Below are 17854 nucleotides of genomic sequence, written 5' to 3' on the forward strand. Positions count from 1 at the left end.
GTTGGACCCTTACCTTACACCACATGCAAAAATTCACCTAAAATGGATTGAAAACATAAATAATGTGAACTAAAATCACAAAACTCCTAGAAGACAACATAGGTGGTAAATCTTTATGACCTTGTATTCAGCAGTGGTTTCTTAAATATAAAACCAAAAGCATAAGTAACAAGAAAAAAAAGTAGGTAATGTGGACTTCATCAAAATTCAAACCTTGTGTGCACAGAAGGATTAGCAAGGAAGTGAAAAAACAACCCTAGAATAGGAGAAAATATTTGTGAATCACTTGTCTGATATGGGTCTCCTATTCAGAATATATTAAGAACTCTTATAAATCAATAGCAAAAAGCCAAACCGTTCAATTTAAAACTGGGCAAAGGACTTGAATAGACATTTCTCCAAAGAAGATACAAATGGTCAACAAGCACATGAAAAGATGCCCACATCATTAGTCATTAAGGAAACACAAACTAAAACCAAATGAGATACCATTTCACAACTACTAAGATGGCTATAATTTTTTTAAAAAACGAAAAATAAGTGCTGGTAAGGATATAGAGAAATTGGAATGCTTGTGCCTTGCTGGTGGGAATATAAAATGGTTTAGCCACTGTGGAAAACAGTTTGGCAGTTCCTCAATAAAACAAACATAGAATTACAGTATGATCAATCTATTCCAATACTCGGTATAAACCCAAAAGAATAGAAAACATGTGTTCACATAAAACTGTATACACCAATGTTCACAACAGCATGATTCACAATAGCCAAAGGTAGAGACAAGCCAACTGATGAATGGATAACTATATTGTGGTATACTCATAAGATGGAATACCATTCAGCCATAAAAAGCAATGAAGTTGGTACATGCTACAGAATGGGTGAACCTTGAAAATGTTACGCTAAGTGAAAGAAACCAGACACAAAGGCCTCATCTTGAATGATTCCATTTATGTGAAATATCCAGAATAAGCACATTCATAGAGACAGAAAATAAATGTTTGCCAGTGACTACTAATGATAAATTTCACGTTACGTGTATTTTACCACCCACACAAAAAAAGAAGAGATGTGGATGGCAAGCAAGCACACAAAACTATGCTGAACATCATTGGTCCTTGGGGAAATGCAAATTAAAATGACAATGAGATACCATGGCACACCTACTAGAATGGCTCAGATCAAAAATTCATCCCCAAATGCTGGCGGGGATGTGGAGCAACTGGAATTTCTCACGTATCACCGTGGGAGTGCAGCAGGGCATGGCCCCTTAGGAAAAGAGTTTCACAGTGTCTTACAAAGTTAAATATACACTTACCATATGACCCAGCAACCCCACTCTTAGGAGAAATGAAGAGAAATGAAGTCATATATCCACATCAAAACTATATGTGAATGTTTGTAGCAGCTGTATTAATAATAGGCAAAAACTCTTAAGAGAAATGAAGAGAAATGAAGTCATATATCCACATCAAAACTATATGTGAATGTTTGTAGCAGCTGTATTAATAATAGGCAAAAACTAGAAATATCTCAAATATTAATTACCTGGTAATGGTCAAAACTGTTGCACATCCATAAATGCAAAACTACACTGTCATAAAATGGAACAAACAGATAATATTTGCAATAAACATGAGTAAATCTCAGAAGCATTATCTACGTGAAAGAATCCAGACTCATAGGCTACATACTGTATTATTCTATTTGTATGACTTTCTGGAATAGGCAAAACTGTAGGGACAAGACACTCACGCCAGGGGCTGTGATTGGGTGAATGGGGTTAACTAAAAAAAGAGGCACAAGGGAATTTGGGGGAGGCTGATGAGAACGTTCTCTATATTGTTTTATAGTGGTAGTTACACAGCTGTGTACGTTGTCAAAATTTATAGAACAGTACACATAAAAAAGTGAATTTTACTGTATGTAAATTATACCTCAATTAATCTGACTTTAAAAACCACTTGTTTTTTTAACCTCCACTATTGTCTGAGGAGCACAAGCATTGACCCTTTTATTTTCACAGTATTAAAAGTAGAAAGAAGGTTGTTTCTAGACCTGAAGATCAAAATGGCTGCAGTCTTTTTGCCATAATTTCAGAACCCAACCAAAAAGCTATTGGGTCTGTTCAACATGAATGAGGACCAGAAAGAAATAATGGCCATGCTTCTGGGTTGTCAAGAAGAAGGGAAAGGGAGTGGGAGAAGGGATGAAGAAGGATTGAATTAGTGGGAAATTAAGCAGCTATTAACTTAAGTGGGGGAGACGCAGTGATTAGACTCAGCTGAGTAGGAAAGATTTTTTTTTTTTTTTTTTTTTAAGTTTCTCTCTCAACTCAAAATATAAAGCATTTTTGGCCCTCTACATCCTTGGAGCCCAAGCAATTGGATCCTTTGAGAGATTGTGATGCAACATTTATATTTAGATGAAAACAAAAGGATTCAAGTCTGTTAAATCACCTTGTAAGTAGGAACTGGTTTTTGTACCCTCACACCTTATACAGTGCTCGGCAGCTACCAGGAGCACAACAAATATTTGAAGAGTTAATGAATGAATATACTAAAGCTTGCTGAAGGACAGAACGACTTTCTATTAAATTAAAAACTTTAAAGGGAAATGTAATACAACTGTTGTTTTGTCCATTATTACTGCCACAGTACTACAGAGAAAACAGTATCTCATTCTTTATTGTGTGCTTGTTCTGAATAAGTCATCAAAGTAGACTGCTCCAGTGTTTTCAGGACTTTAAAAGACAGAATAGGTCTAAAAGAATTCAATGTAGACATCACCAATTGAATATACAATTTCAGCAAACTATGTCCTTCGCAGTTCGAGCTCGCTAAAGCTGCTACATGGATCATAGAATTGATTTGTGGCACATTCTGCCTGCATCTACCCAATGTTTTATTAAAATAGAATAGACAAAGACCAATAAAGAGGAAAGCTACACTGAGAATTGACCAAACCACATCACTTTCTTCACACCTAGGGTATTGCAACCAATAGTAATTTTACAGCAGCTCTCTGTGTACCAGATACAGAGCTCTGTAGCCAGAAGCCCAAAATACAAGCAAACCTTTCCCTAAAGCACAACAAAGAAACGGGTTTATGAAATCACCGTTAAATATAATAGAACACTGGAGAGATGAGTAGAACAGAGGCAAGATAAGATGATGCACATAACACATAAGAAGCAATTTAAAATGTACCATCTCTGCAGGAAATCAACCATGTGTTGATAAAGCTCTTTATGAATTTAAGTACTATAACATAATATAGGATTGAGAGCCTCAAACACGAGTGACCAAAAGAGGTACAATACTTTTTAAGGAAATATACCTAAAAATAGATTAAATGGTATCATCAGCACCCTGAATGTATCATTATTATCCCAGTTCTGAGTATCACTTATCTTCAGTAATATGCGGTATATGGTTAAGAAATAATCCTTATCAACACTTTTCTTAAGAATGTAACAAATATATTCCATATGTTTGTGATTTCTGGCTGTGCCACAAAAATCTGCACATGGGGAGTTGACTCTTCTAAGCAAGAATTTTTAAAAGATAAAATAATTAGACATAAATTGGCTAGGTCATCCAGAAAAATTGTGTTTTTTATCCTTTGTCACACCTGTAGCTTTCAAGAATGTATTTACCATCTCTGAGGGAAAAAGTTATTTAAAGGCTTATTTAGACTTTATGTCTGTGCAGGCTCAGCGCAGTTTAGCTATAATCTGTGGAAACAGCATAGACTGTGTCACTATGGTCTCCATCTTTGGAAACAAAGGCAGACATCTGTATATCCCTTTATACACATGCATAGGCATTCACACATACACACTCATCTAGTTCTATTTTATACTCCTTTCAAGGTATTCTTTATACAATGGCATTTTATGAGATGAGGGTGAATTTTCTGGGTATGAAACCATCTTTACTACCTATCTGAAGTTCAGACTGATTCAAATATTCCTAGTGCCTTTGCCTGGACTCCACAAAATGTGAGCTAGAGATAGAGAATTCAGCTTTCCAGGAGTGATGACGTAAGTGTCAGCGCAAGGATTATGGACACCAGAAGAGTTGTTTCCTGGACAATGAAGTTGCTCAAGAAAGGAGTTAGAATGGTGAGGTGTGATGACACAGAAGGAAAAAGAAAAATTCAGAGACAGAGAAACCAAGGGAAGTTATTTTCATAGAGAAAAAATTCCACCACATTTAAAGACCACTTGAACACTGAGAATTTAAAGCTTTCAAAAGTTTGAATTAGTTTTTTGTTCGCCCATGTACATACATCCTTTGAGCAAACATTTATTCGATACCAACCATGTACAATGGAGATGTAAATGGAGATGCTGGAAATACAAGAATGAATAAAACACAGTTCCCATAGCTTTCTATTTCTGAGGACTCAAAAGGCTTTTAAAAATCAAATATCTCTTACCAAGTTGTAATTTGGTGAGTTAAATGTAGAGGAATCCACGACATCTTACTGCCTTTTCATCAAACTCCAGAGGGACCTTAAAAAAAATAAGAGAAAAAGATAGACACATTACATTTTTAATTTGGCCAATAGAAAACATTTTGTACTGTTAAAAAAAAATCTGTATTCAACTTTCATTTCTCATATCTCCCTTTCCTGTATCACAGAAATTTACTTAGGGGTCAGTAGTATTTTTCGCTATTGACACCACACTACAGTCTCATCTTTTTCAGAGTGCCTGGACTAGTTCCCCATCTATAAATATGTAAACAAACATTTCCATTGACATCAGCATAAGTTATGGTCTCTCCTTCATTTATTTACATTTCTCCCTGTTTTTGTAAACAGGCATATATAGATGCTTATAATCAGTGCCTTGGGAATACGGTAAGAATGGGAAGACGTAAACAGAGAATCAATACAAACCACATTTACCTTCTAGGTACTTGCAATTTGGAGGTAGGTATGTATTCCACATTTGATTAAGTCTTTTTCCCCCATTCCTATTTTTCTCCACACCTTTTATGATTACTACCTGAAAATTTCGCTTCAGGTAAACAAACAAAATGTTTTACCCCAGATTCTAGGTCTATCTAGATTAATATTTGTATAAAAGGGAGGTTGTGCAAGTTTCTGGGAAATAAGTTTTGCACAAGATTTTATTCCATTTTTTAAAATTACTCATCCACTCACCAAGTCCAAACTTAGGTTGTCCAGTGTTACCTGAGATTACTGATAGTTTTTCAAAGCCGACCTTTGCTTCTCCCCAACCCCTCTTTCATGGGCAACATTCCTCAGGCTGACAGAGCCTCTGCTCTGAGCCACATCAGGCACCTCACCCCAGAGCAGTGGTTCCAAGCGTGTTTACTTCATGGACTAGTAAAATCCCTCTAACTATTTTGGGAACCAATATAATATTGCTATCTTTTTATTCTGCAGTTAAGAATTTAAAAAGTAAAACACAGCTACAAGAATTTAATGCAAAGAATAACCCACCCAAAAATATGTAGTAAAGATATCACCTCATAACAATTTATAAACAGAATACATTTTGCTCTATTAAAAAGTTCATAATTCTTATTTTTTCTCTTCTTGCCATAGATTGACTTTTGGGAGCCACTACCTTTGAGCTTTGCATAGGGTCTCTAGAAGAATAAGTTAACCAAATATTCAATTTCTGCTGTTTATGTACTATGGCATGGGTTCAGGTTTACACTGGCAGCAGAGTAGAGGAAGTGAGGAAATGTATGAATCAGCTCCATACCATCTCAGGCCTCCTAGCTATTCATATTGCCCGTGTGGTCAGCACCTCACAAACACAATGGACAGGGGAAATGCCAACACAAAGATATTATTACTCAGAGCTTACCCCAATCAAGTTAGTGTGCAACTAGGAGACAATAAGATCTCCTTGAAATCCAGGGACAGTTTAAGGAAAGTCACCCTCTGACATTGGAATTGATTAAAAACCGGTTCAAAAGATGTAGTGTGTGTATCAAAAGCACTAGTGATGGTTTAGACATCTCCATCTGCTGTCAAGACTCAGGCATACCCAAGTTTAAATAAAGTGACCCCGAAGAATGTAGAGCAACATAAGCAAACAATAAAATTACCTACAGTCTTTTATAACACCAGAGCGTTTTTTTAATGTGAATTCTTTCAAATGCAATTGAGAAATAGGAGGGCAGTAGTACCACAGGGGAATCGTATTGGTTTTGTACATGTTTACGTTTTCTCACAAGCAAACAAATATTTGCTTCAGCAAATATGAAAATCTTAAGAAAAAAACTGAAAATCTCCAGAGGTCTCTTCCTTTAGTGCCATAGTGGCCGCTACAGAGGCCTCAAGAACCACTGGGTTTTCCACCATGTTATGCTCTTCAGCAAAAGTGTAAGTGCTGATGAAATAACATTTCCCCTTTGGTAAAATGATGGACTGATGAAGAAGGCTATATGCTGGATATTTTTAATTTTGGTCAAATTGGTCTCTTCTAGAAGCAGCTTCCCTTCAGGACCTATTACATCTCAAAGGAGGAAGCATAAGCCCCAGAGTTTAGGCTGCAAAGATGTCCCTAGATTTAGAGGCTGGGAAAATGTTATTAATCTTGCTAGTCACTTTATTGTTTTTGTTAGTGCTTTCAAAGTTCTTTAGGTTTTGAATTACCTGCACCAACTCTATCTTCCTACAAGCCCTGATACTTGTAACACACAGTTTTATAGAACTATGGTTGTAGCCAAAATATATGTATTTTATTTTCACCCAGCAGTCAAAGACCCGATGTGACCCATGGAAGGGCAGTGGTCTAGAAGGAGGTTACTAGAAGGTTATTAGAAGGAATTGGAATTGAGCTTCCAGCATCATTAGAGGAAATGGCTCCTGATGTGATTCTAATTCTTGGCATTGAAATATCTCTGCTTTGGACAAAGGCAATGCATCAGACTCTCCTGGTTTAACGGGAAAAGCGGGGAAAAAAACAGTAAAGAATATTTAATTCTCTTATTTCTAATTACGTGTTTGCTCTGCAATCTTCTAATCCAGGATTGGTATATAGGATTCCTCTCAAGTGCCAACTCCAATTGACTGGTAGTGGCTGCCTGAAGCGATGAAGTGAGAAGGATGCTGAGGCCACTTCTGGGCTCAGTGGAGAAGAATGCCACAATTGATTAGTGATGTCTGTCAGGAGATACGACACATGTGTCACCCCTATAATCTACGTTACAGTTGAGGAAATTTGCCTACTAAGTTGAATGGTCTGGGCAGACAACAAGATTCGGTTCTGGAATCGGTAAATTTACCTTTGTGAATGAACAAATCGATTTTGTGATAACCAGTCCATCTCTGTCAGTTTCACCCGAGGCTGCTCATTTGGGTGAACTGAGAAAATGGAGGGTTTAAACCAGCAATGCTGAAGACCTTAGAAATCCTGACACTGAGATGCTGCTTGCCTGAAAAGGCCCTGCTTAAAGGATCCTGCCATTCAGTATCTTTGTCCTACTTATGCATTTACTAACTAGTAAGTTAGTAAATGCATAACAAGTACTTCTTCTCTTACCCTATTTAATATTTGCCGTATTTTATCAATTGTAAGATGCCATCAAATCGGTATGCACCAGGAGACAGTCAGGATGTAGTGTTCACACATGTGAATTTGGTTATTTTTAGTGGTCTAACAGTGGGACCACCACCGCAACCCCTTGATATTTAAAGTAACAAATAATTTAAGGACCATTTGAGAACAGAATATGAGCCTTGGTTCCTCCCTAAAAACCTTTCTTTCCCACTGGAGAGAAAGTGCACAATCAGAACTTGGAGAACAGGTATCAGCGTCTTGGAGGAAAACCCCAGAAAGGACAGTTCAGTGGAGCACCGTTGTAAGAAACGGTGCATGGCCAGCACTCAAGGCTGCACAGAGGACAGATTGTGTGGGGAAGAGCATATGGACATTGACACCCTTAGTGAAAGCATGCTTCACAGAAGTCAAACTCTGAATGTGAAGATTCTGGAAAAGCTAACCAACTTATTCCTCTTTTATTTCCTTTTTATGTTTGCAAAAGATCTACATGTAGATAATTCTAAAAGAACTTCTCTAGTAAGTATAAAATAAAGCTTTGTGTCATGCTGACACCATTTTAAAAAATTTCTCATTGGTACTTAAAATATTGATGATGCCTTAGATTCAATGAAATGCAGTATAATCTACATCCATAACAAGCTGTAGCCAGCACCTGATTGTTCATAGGTTGTCTAAGTTCTCTCAAGTTAGCTGCACAGCTAGGATTAAAGCTTATGAGACCTTAATTCTTGCCTAGGTCACTTGAATATCCCCTAGTGCCATATTTCAGAAAGTAAACAAATGGGCTGAACGGCCAACTAGAACGGGTCACCCTAAAATAGAGCCACCGTGTAGGCCAAATCAATGGGATTGTTCTATGGGTAGACTTCTGACAGTCCAAGGACAAGCTTTAGCTGTCAGCATAGGTTTGGAAGAAAGAAGGTACATTGTCATGTGTGTCACTGAATTTTTTTGCTAACCATCAACTATAATTTTGTGGAAATACCCATTTAGCCTACTTGTCTGCCTCCCTCTTTCTTTTCATCTTTAATTTCATTCTCACCCCCAAGGGACTATTTTTGTGTGACTTTTCACAATTAATAATCATTATAAAAAGAAACTATTAGGTTAAATCATACAAAAGTTGACAGTATTTTACCATTTCTGACCTACAGAATCAGCAAATTTATGTAGTTTAATTTAATACATGACATAGGAGACGTTCACACACAGCAGTTCGCAGAGACATTTATCATTACCGAGAGCCTTCTAAGTACAATAGCTCTTCCATCTGAGCTTCTGCCAGCTCTGCGGGAGCCACTGAGCAACACTTCTTGTGTAGCTGGTCCCCTATGAACACCATTTGATGAACTATGTGTACGATATTCTGTCTTTTTATAAACTCAATAAACATTTATTGCACACTTCATGTGGGCTAGGCACCATTTTCAGCCTTGGGTACAAAGATTAGTGCATCACAGTGTCCTCACTTTTCAGAGCATGCAGTCTAGGAAGGGAGACAGGCATGGACATAATTACAGTGCAAAATAGCAAGTAACATAATAGATATAAATAACATGCTGAAAAGGCACTTACCCTGCCTGGCAGAGCAAGAAGACCTCTGAGCAGGTGACATTTGTGCTAGTTCTTAAAGGATAAGCAAATTACTTGGCAGGAAAGACAGGGAACAATACAACATCACTAAGCAGAATGACTTGTTCAAAGTCACAGAAGCACAACAAAGGAGGATGTGCTTGAAGAACCTTAGTTTGAATGTAGGTAGGACACATGGCAAAAGTGAGAGAAGCAGCAAGAGGGCAGGCTTGGATGGAGGTGAGATTGGGTTATGAAGGGCCTTCCGTGGGGGCTGAGGAGTTTGCAGTTTATTCTACAGGTGGAGAGGAGTCACAAGACACACATGGGTTTAAATCTCTTAGCTATAAAACTGCTTTTTCTGCTTTGAATTTGTATGTCCAGTCCAGTCATCACCTAAGTATATAGAACCATTATATTAGCGACCCACAGTATCAGCTGCTGCAGTCTGAGTTCTTTCTTACCCGCCCTGGCACACATGTGAGCCCAAGCAGCCTGGATTTCCAAGGGGTTGTTTCAGCCCTGACATCTCTCTTAAACACAGTCATTGAGCTGTGGTTCCTCACTGTGGCTGGAAGCATAGCCAAAGGCTGCATTACTGTGAGAGATTGTGGCTTTGACAATTACGTGCTGCTCCACTGCAGGGCCCTCTACTTCACATGGGTGAAGGAGGCTGCCAACACACCCTTCATGTTTTCATATTTTCCTCACTGGGTAATTGTAAAATGGGCGAATCCACCTAAATGCAGCGAGATTGATTTCATCCCGACTGCAGACTGGCTAATCAGTGGCCCAGTTTTCCAGCCGTGTGATCTGGCATCTGGCACTTACCACTCATCAAATGAAATTACACAGCACCGATAAATGACCACCTCACCCCTAGGCAGAACCTTTTTCCTTAAGCTACCTCCTGCTTAATACTTGTCTAATGTTTAACAGTGCCATGGTTTATCCATACAGGGATGTCAGCCGGAATGTATCAAAACTTTACTACAAATGGAGATTTATATATGTGTGTGTATAAACATAGACACACATGTAGGTATATGAATATGACTATGTATGAATGATTTATCCCATTTATGTGAATTTTCCAGATGACTATAAAACATTTTTGTTTTATTTTACTTAAATTAAGTCTTTATGGAAACATTTCTGAAGGGGTTGGAGGGGCGAGTTCAGGAGTTCTGCTTTGTTTGAATGTTTGTTCACCTCTGAGCTTTCTGTCCTCAGGAAAGTAACAGTCTTTCTGAGTCTCAGCTTTCTCAGCTATAAAATGAGAATAATAGCAACTACCTCATAGGTTGCTGTGTGAATTTAGTGGGGTGTGCGTGTAACGCATTTGCTATGCAGTGAACATTCAAGAAATGCCAACAATTAATACTTTATGCATATTAGAGTTGATTCTGGAATATTGGGGCCTTCATCATAAGCATTAATGATTGCAGGAAGACTAATAGCTAGTACCCTTGGGGACTATTAAGAGCCAGAAGGTTATTTGCCCTCCACTAAATGACCCCAGACTGCCAGGCTTTTTCCCAGCCCTGTCTGGTTTTCGAGTGTTTCTACAGCATCCCTTGCTTTCAGACGACAAATTGTCATGTTCTAAAATCGCTAATATATAGGAGCCCAGCAGTTTCCTTTCTCCCTTAGTGTTTCACCGACAAATCAAATCATCCAACTTGTTTAAATTCCATCTAAAGCAGGAGATTAAAAAGCTCCGATTGAACACCCAAGTCTGTGCTTCAGTGTCTGTACTATGTGCTATCTATTTTAGCCACTCAGCCTATCAAAAACCTAAATCAGCTCCATAATCCAAATAGCATTTATACATTTCTTGATTTTTTGGTGTGATTTTTAAACAAGCAAATCCTCATGGGCCTTATTCTATTACTCTTCATGAAAACACTGTATAAGGGAGACCAGAACTGCCACGTTGTGGTCTATGTGAACGGCGCCCCCTGAAGTTGTGCGGGAAGGTAGCCCCAAGTGAGACTGCCTTTATAATAGCTTTGTGGAATTTGGTTTTTTAGGGAGTTTTTGGTGCTTCAGTAGCCAAACCACCAGTGTCCAAGATAAATACATTCATCTCCAGCTCATTCCACTTGCTGCGAATGCTTGTTAGCAACATACATTCCAATTTAGAGAATAATTTTTCCAGGAAATAACCTCTATACCTTTTTCATCATTTCAAATATTATAAACCTGCTTCTACAAAATAAAATAAGTCCCAGACTTCAGCTGATTCTCCCTACTTTTGGTGCATATATAGTAAATTCTAAATTCTTAATAGACTTTATTTATAAATTTTGTGTTTTTAAAATTTGATACACAGTATTCCTCTTATTTTGCCTCTCAGTTATGTCCCTTCCTCCTGTCAGCCCTCTCCCCCAACACACACACACACACACACACACACACACACACACACACACACACACACACACACACACACTGTGACCTGCCCCACAGATTCCTAAACAGTACCCATAGACTGTGATGTTTACACATGCTTCTCCTTCTCTTTGGAAAGCCCTATACCTGTTTCCTCCCCTGGCAAACTTTTATGTGTCCATCAGAACTCACACGAAGTGACCAGTCATGCCCCTTTGAAGCTTTCTCTGTCCTCTGTCAGGTGTGCTGGCCTCCTCCCATGTGTTCTTATAGCACATCGCCTTTCACTCTGTCTTAGGCCTTAGACACTTATGTGCCAGCAGTCATGCTGGACTGGAAACTCCTTAAGGACATGACCCTTTAAATCTCTTTTGAATCTACCTTGTCTGGCACATAGCAGGTCCTCAATAATAGGTGAATGATTTCATGAATTTTGTTCTCCCTAATGAAAAGATTAACTGTTCTTTCAACTAATTTAGCAGATCATGACCTATTAATTTTGAAGTTCAATACACTTCTGGTTATCTTATCAAATAACTGAAAAAGTAAACATTTAAAAATTTCAATGTGAACACTTGGGCGAGAACCATGCAATTCTTCAGCTCTTCCAGGGAGACCAGATATGGTTACATTTGCACAGAGGAGCAATTTATGGAACTAGTTGGAAATATTCTATGTTTTCAGGCTATCTTCTTTACCAAGATTGAAAGTCAGCACCTAATTGACAATAAAAGGATATGGTGTTCTAATTAGTGGGAATAAAGGAAAAGAAGTCCTTGCCCTTGTGACTGATTGGTTTAGGAAAATGTTTTCATTCATAGAGGAAGGAGGAGGTCCTCACTCTTTTTTTCCTCCCCATGGTGAAAAATTTCAAGCTGAATGACAATTAGCACTAATCTGGAACTTTATAAATTGTGATGTAGCCTTGCTAGTCAAACTGTGAGTGTATATTGTTTGCACTTAATCCTTAATTTAGCCAAGGGGCCTTGGCTTAGTTTTCCATCGCTCGTTGGGAAACACCTTGATTTCTCCAGGTAGAAAAACGTTCCCCAGGTGGACATTGACGTGACAGCACAACAGAGCACAGAATGTCAATTTCAATTATTTTTTTTAACATTTTCAGGTTACAAGTGCTGCTGCCAACTCTCCCGGTCAAATGACTCTTCATCTCAAACCGTTTCTTGTGTGTGGAGGGGATGGGTTTACTCAGTCCAGCTTTGATGGCTGCATCACTTCTGCCTTATGTGTTCTGGAAGCTTTAAAGAATCATATTTAGTACCTGTATTCTTATTTTTTACATGTACTTTGGGGTTTTCACAATTTTCTGTCATTGATTATTTTGTTTTATATTTTGTTGAGAGAAATTACCGGAAAATTGTTCTTTACTGATTGTTATTTTTCATATGGAGTAAAAAATCAATTTTATAATTTCAATAGTTACAAGTCATGCTAGAATGAAATTCCTTGTACTTTATACTCTTCTCCACTTTTCTGAATTGCCATGTCTACTCCTTGTTGGAGGCAAAGTAGTGCTTAAGAAAAACAAATGACTCTCCCCCCACATTATGTCAAATCAAAGTAACAGTTCATGTTCAGAAACCTTTATTATTCTTTTGAAAATTTCAATCCCAAGTGAAGAATAATCATTATCAAGGCCTCATTATAAATCTTCAAGTATGTCCTTGATTCAGTATTTTTACAAATTGCCAAACTACAAGATTCCTCCAAACTGTGGATAACAGAGTGTAATTTTTGTTTCTCATTTCTCTTCCAAGTTATTAAATGATCCTGAATTGTAGGTCACATATGTCATCATCTCTAAGAATGCAGTTTGGAGGGCAACTTGACTGACAAAGAAATGCCTCTTCAAATTTTCAGAAAATAACCAGATTCAACTTGACTTTCCAAGTCACACAGTTAACCTCAGGAAAAAAAAAAATCCAGTCTTAATAGGAAAGATAAAAATTAAAGAGAAACTGAGAGAAATTATATTGATCTTTACCTTCTGCTATCTCCTGTGGCTAGTGCTGTTACTTTTATGTCCTCTGCAGTATGTGCTGTGGCATTTAGACTCTGTCAAGTTTAATGAATTTAATACAAAAAAATTTACTGAACCAGAAGATAGATGCACTTAAAACAGTTCAATATTTGCCAACTTAGCGGTTCAGCATATCACCCACATGCTTCAGTGACAACCCCATGACTTGCTGGCTGGAGAGAAATTGATCCCCAGCCTTCCAAACAAGCTACCTGTTGCTAATTTGGAAAGTGAAATGGTGAGTTCCATTTTGCCATTTTGAAAGGAAAGAAATTGTTGCAGCCTCTCAAACTGAGAAAAGTTCAACCAAAGACTCCTTAGCTTGGTAGTATTTAAAATCTCACACTTACGTGCCCACTATCATACATACACACACACAGGCGCAGGCAGAATTTGTTTATGTAACTACAGAGTGGGTTTTGTGATTCTATGAAATGTCATTATACATCTCCTATCAGCAGTCAATTCATGGAAAACTGAAATGCCTACATGTGGTTAACATCACTTATTTTTGAAAGCATAGAAAGGAAAAGGGAAATTACTGTGATCTCTGGTATGATATGATAAAAATATTGAGATTTCTTTCATCATTTTGGCCTATATTTGATTAACATTTGTCTTTATTCTGGTTATACCCTTAAAATATGGTAAAATGGTACATTCAAATATATTAAGTAACTATTCTGTTTTTAACTAATATAATTCTGGAGCCATTTGAGTGAAAGCATACTGAAGATTTAAAAGCAATGTTATATTCGTCTGATGAGTGTATATACTCCCAAGAAGAGGGAGAAAATGATTTATAAAGGTGGAGTGGGTTACCTACAGAAATTATTCTAAGCCATTACTGACGAGTTTTAATATCTATTCATTCGAAGTGTGTTTCCCTAATAATTGTGCATTTGCTTAAAGAAGACTATGGCAATACGAGAATGCACTCAACCCTGCTTAGTATGTAGATCATTGTTACTTTGCTAATTTAATCATTTTGAAAATTCATTTTACATTTAGATCCATCTCTGATAGAAACAGACCAATTCCCTGATGCTCAAATAAGGAAAGAAAATGTTTCAAAAGTTTCTCTATTTTCATTTACCTCTTCCTCTTTAGAAATTGAAATGGATATGGGAATATCTTGTGCTAGAAGCCATCAAGCCTCAGATGGCCAGGATGCCCTAAATGACCCAGGGCAAAGGCAGCTAAGTCCCCTGAGAAATAGGGGTCAGCACCTTTTGGCAGTTACCAAGGTGTATGTATGTCAGCTCCACAGGACCACACAGCACCACAGTACTGCCAAACAAGAACTTTTATTAAACCAGCCAAGGAAATCTGCTGTTTTGAAAGGAGCATACTCAAGTGAGAAACGGCTTGAGCAGTGGGATGATTTAATACTTGTTAGCTGATAAATATAGACTTTGCTGGAATAAAACTTTATGATGCAGGGTTGAAAAGCTTAATTACTAAACTGTCTATACACATCTTGCTCAGGCAGCGAGGGTGACAAATTATAGCAGTCAAATAGTATTTTTCACCTCTGGCATTTCTGAAGGGGAAAAGTATGCCTAAAAACATCGAGAAAGAATCCCAGACCAGATATTACTGAGGGAAACGAAGACACGTCATTGAGTCACCAAGTCTTCTGTGCAAAATGCCACCATCACCACCCCTCCGCCTACTTACTGCCTTGTTAAGTAAAAAGAACAAGGTCAATTTTACATTTATCTGGCATTTTATACACACATATATATATGTATTTCCATCCTCCTAACATCTTGTGAAATAAACAGAGCAGAGAATTCTTATTCACATTTGACAAATGAGGAAACTGAGGCACACAGATTGGCCAACCAAGGTCACATCATCAAATGCAGGACAAGAACCCAGGCCTCCCATGACCCATTTCTATTTACATGGCACCATGCCGGTGCCAGATGAACATGATAATTAAAGCTGAACTGAAATATTAGTTGGAGGTGCAGTCAGCACCATGTGGTCCTCTTACTGATGTTTCATTTCAGAGAGCTAACACTAATCCTGATGTGATGTATACAGGAGTCTAATATAGAATAAAGTCTCCGTAAGTACTAGCTAAGTGATTTACATTCCTGTCATTTTCATTTGCTGGTTTATTTCCTTCTTTGGGGGGCACTTGCTGTGAAAAATGGCTGTATCCTAATGACACTGAATTTCAACCCAGCAGTAGTTGGTTAACAAACAGGCTTCCTCTGCATTCAGCGTTTCCTTCTGTATTCCTCTTTGTCTCTCTATTCCCTTTGTTTCATTCTCTCCTCTATTAGTTTCTACCATTTCTTTCTCCCCTCTTATTTTTCCCTCCCACTTCTTACCCTGTGTCCCTTCTCAGAAATCTGGAATATAAATGCGATCACATTATGACTCATAGCATTTGTAATTTTTTGCTTTAATATAATCTCTTTTCTCTAAAATTTAAAGCAGCCAATGCTGCATTTTATTCAAGTTGATAAGATAATCATTATTTTGATTTTTCAAAAGTAATGCAAGAATTCAAAACTATCTGTAGTTTTCAGGGATCTCAGTGCTAATAACCTAAAATACATATGCAAATCATGGTATCAGGCTCTGTGGTGGACACAATGGAATATAATTAGCCATCTCCATCTAAAGATGCTAGTTAGGGGAAGACAAGTCCCATAGAGTGGGAGGCATGGTAAAGGTACATGTTGGTGGAATCGCAGATAGTAAATAAGATGCTGTATCTCATGAAACTGGGAATCCTAAGAGAAGGAACCATGTTTCCTTGGAAGAGAGAGGGTCTCCAGACAGAAGCAGAGATCCCTCAAGAAAACACTTTCGACAGCATCCCTCCCCTCCACACCATAGCTGGGCAGACCTGGCTGACCGTAGGAATCCAAACTGGGTATCAGAGTGGTCAGGACAAGTGAGTACTTTCTGTGGAGAAGGCTCAGTGAAACACAGAGTGTAGTCTCTGGGAAAAGGAAAAAGCCTTGGCAAACCTCAGACTAGCTAGTTCAGGACTGAGTTGCTATAGTCCAGTCTGGAATGTCCTTGTGTTTCAGCCAGGTAAGCCAGGGAGGGTTGAAATGGTACTGTGTCCTGTGTTTCCTTCTCAACAGACAGTAATTATAGTGCACTTAAGAGTTCACAGCAGAATCCATCAAATGAACCTGCTAAGGAAAAAGAATTTCTAAAGAGTGTGTTAACTGAAAAGGCACGCAGAATCACAGAAGCCTGGAACGTCTAAATTTAGAGCAACTTGGAGACCATTTAGACCAGTTCTTAGCCATTTTGGATTTTGAACCTACTAGAGAAGCTATGGAAAGCTATAAGATTTTCTCCTAACAACAGCAACAAAAATAACGATGCACATAGAGCCTGCTGGCTAGCTGCCTGTTTTTGTAAATAAAGTTTTATTGGAACGTAGCCTTGCCCACTTGTTTGTGTATCATCTGTGGCTGTTTTTGCACTACAACAGTAGCGAGGGGTGTTTGCAACAGAGACTGTATAGCCTACAAAGCCTAAAATAGTTCCTATCTCGTCTTTTAAGAAAAAATTTGCTGACTCCTGTTTTAGGGGGTTACAAACCCTCCAAAATCTGTTTTTAAACACCCAGAGGTCTATGGACCTCAGATTAATAACATCTAAATCTCCATCCTATTGCTTTATGTAAATATAGGCATAACTTAGATCCACACATCCGGTCCATTGTTCCGTGATCCTCTGCCCTATTGTAAATCCTTTAAGAGGAGCAGTACTGCTTGGCACTTAAAAACACATCCCCTGGAGTTAAATAGATCTGTGTTTTAATCCAGACTTTTGCTCCTCATTGTGTGACCTTGCAGTTAAATAGCCTCACAGCCTCCTTCAGCACTGAAAAATGAGTTAGTGGCAGCTGCCTCCTAAGACTGTTCTGAAGCCTAAATATATATAAAACCCTAACAGAGTACTGGACACATAGCAAGTGCTCAATAAATGATAGCAATGATGGTAGTGATGACGAAGGGAAAGAAGAAAAGGGAGGAGGAAAGTATAAGCAGATCTTCCTGGTGCCTCTGAGGCCCCTGCGAAGGCCAGTTTCCTCTGCGTTTGCGTAGGACAAGTAGGAGAGTTGATGGTAAGGAGAGTTTGTCCATTGACTAAATGATGGTGAAACTCGGTAACAGCTCTAGGTTTCTTCAAAACCTTCATGAACCAGAACAGCAGGGGCTACCTGAACCCAGCTGTGGGCCACTTTCTTTTTTCTTTTTTTGGTAAGTAGACGCTTGGGGAAAAGGTGGTTTGCTCTAAAGTGGTCCTTG

The 17854-nt window shown here is 38.2% G+C and overlaps 1 protein-coding gene across 1 annotated transcript in view; it reads left to right on the forward strand.

The window, feature by feature from the left end:
- Positions 1-15906, forward strand: part of RNLS (renalase, FAD dependent amine oxidase) — a 268840-nt gene extending 252934 nt beyond the window's left edge. The window contains exon 7 of the mRNA XM_082854010.1: positions 12645-15906. Within this exon, the coding sequence (XP_082710136.1) occupies positions 12645-12797 (153 nt within the window). The 3' untranslated portion in view covers positions 12798-15906. The remainder of the gene's footprint in view (positions 1-12644) is intronic.
- Positions 15907-17854: the final 1948 nt, after the last annotated feature.

This window comes from Leucopleurus acutus (genome assembly GCF_964270905.1).
Source record: "Leucopleurus acutus genome assembly, chromosome: 14".
Taxonomy (NCBI): domain Eukaryota; kingdom Metazoa; phylum Chordata; class Mammalia; order Artiodactyla; family Delphinidae; genus Leucopleurus; species Leucopleurus acutus.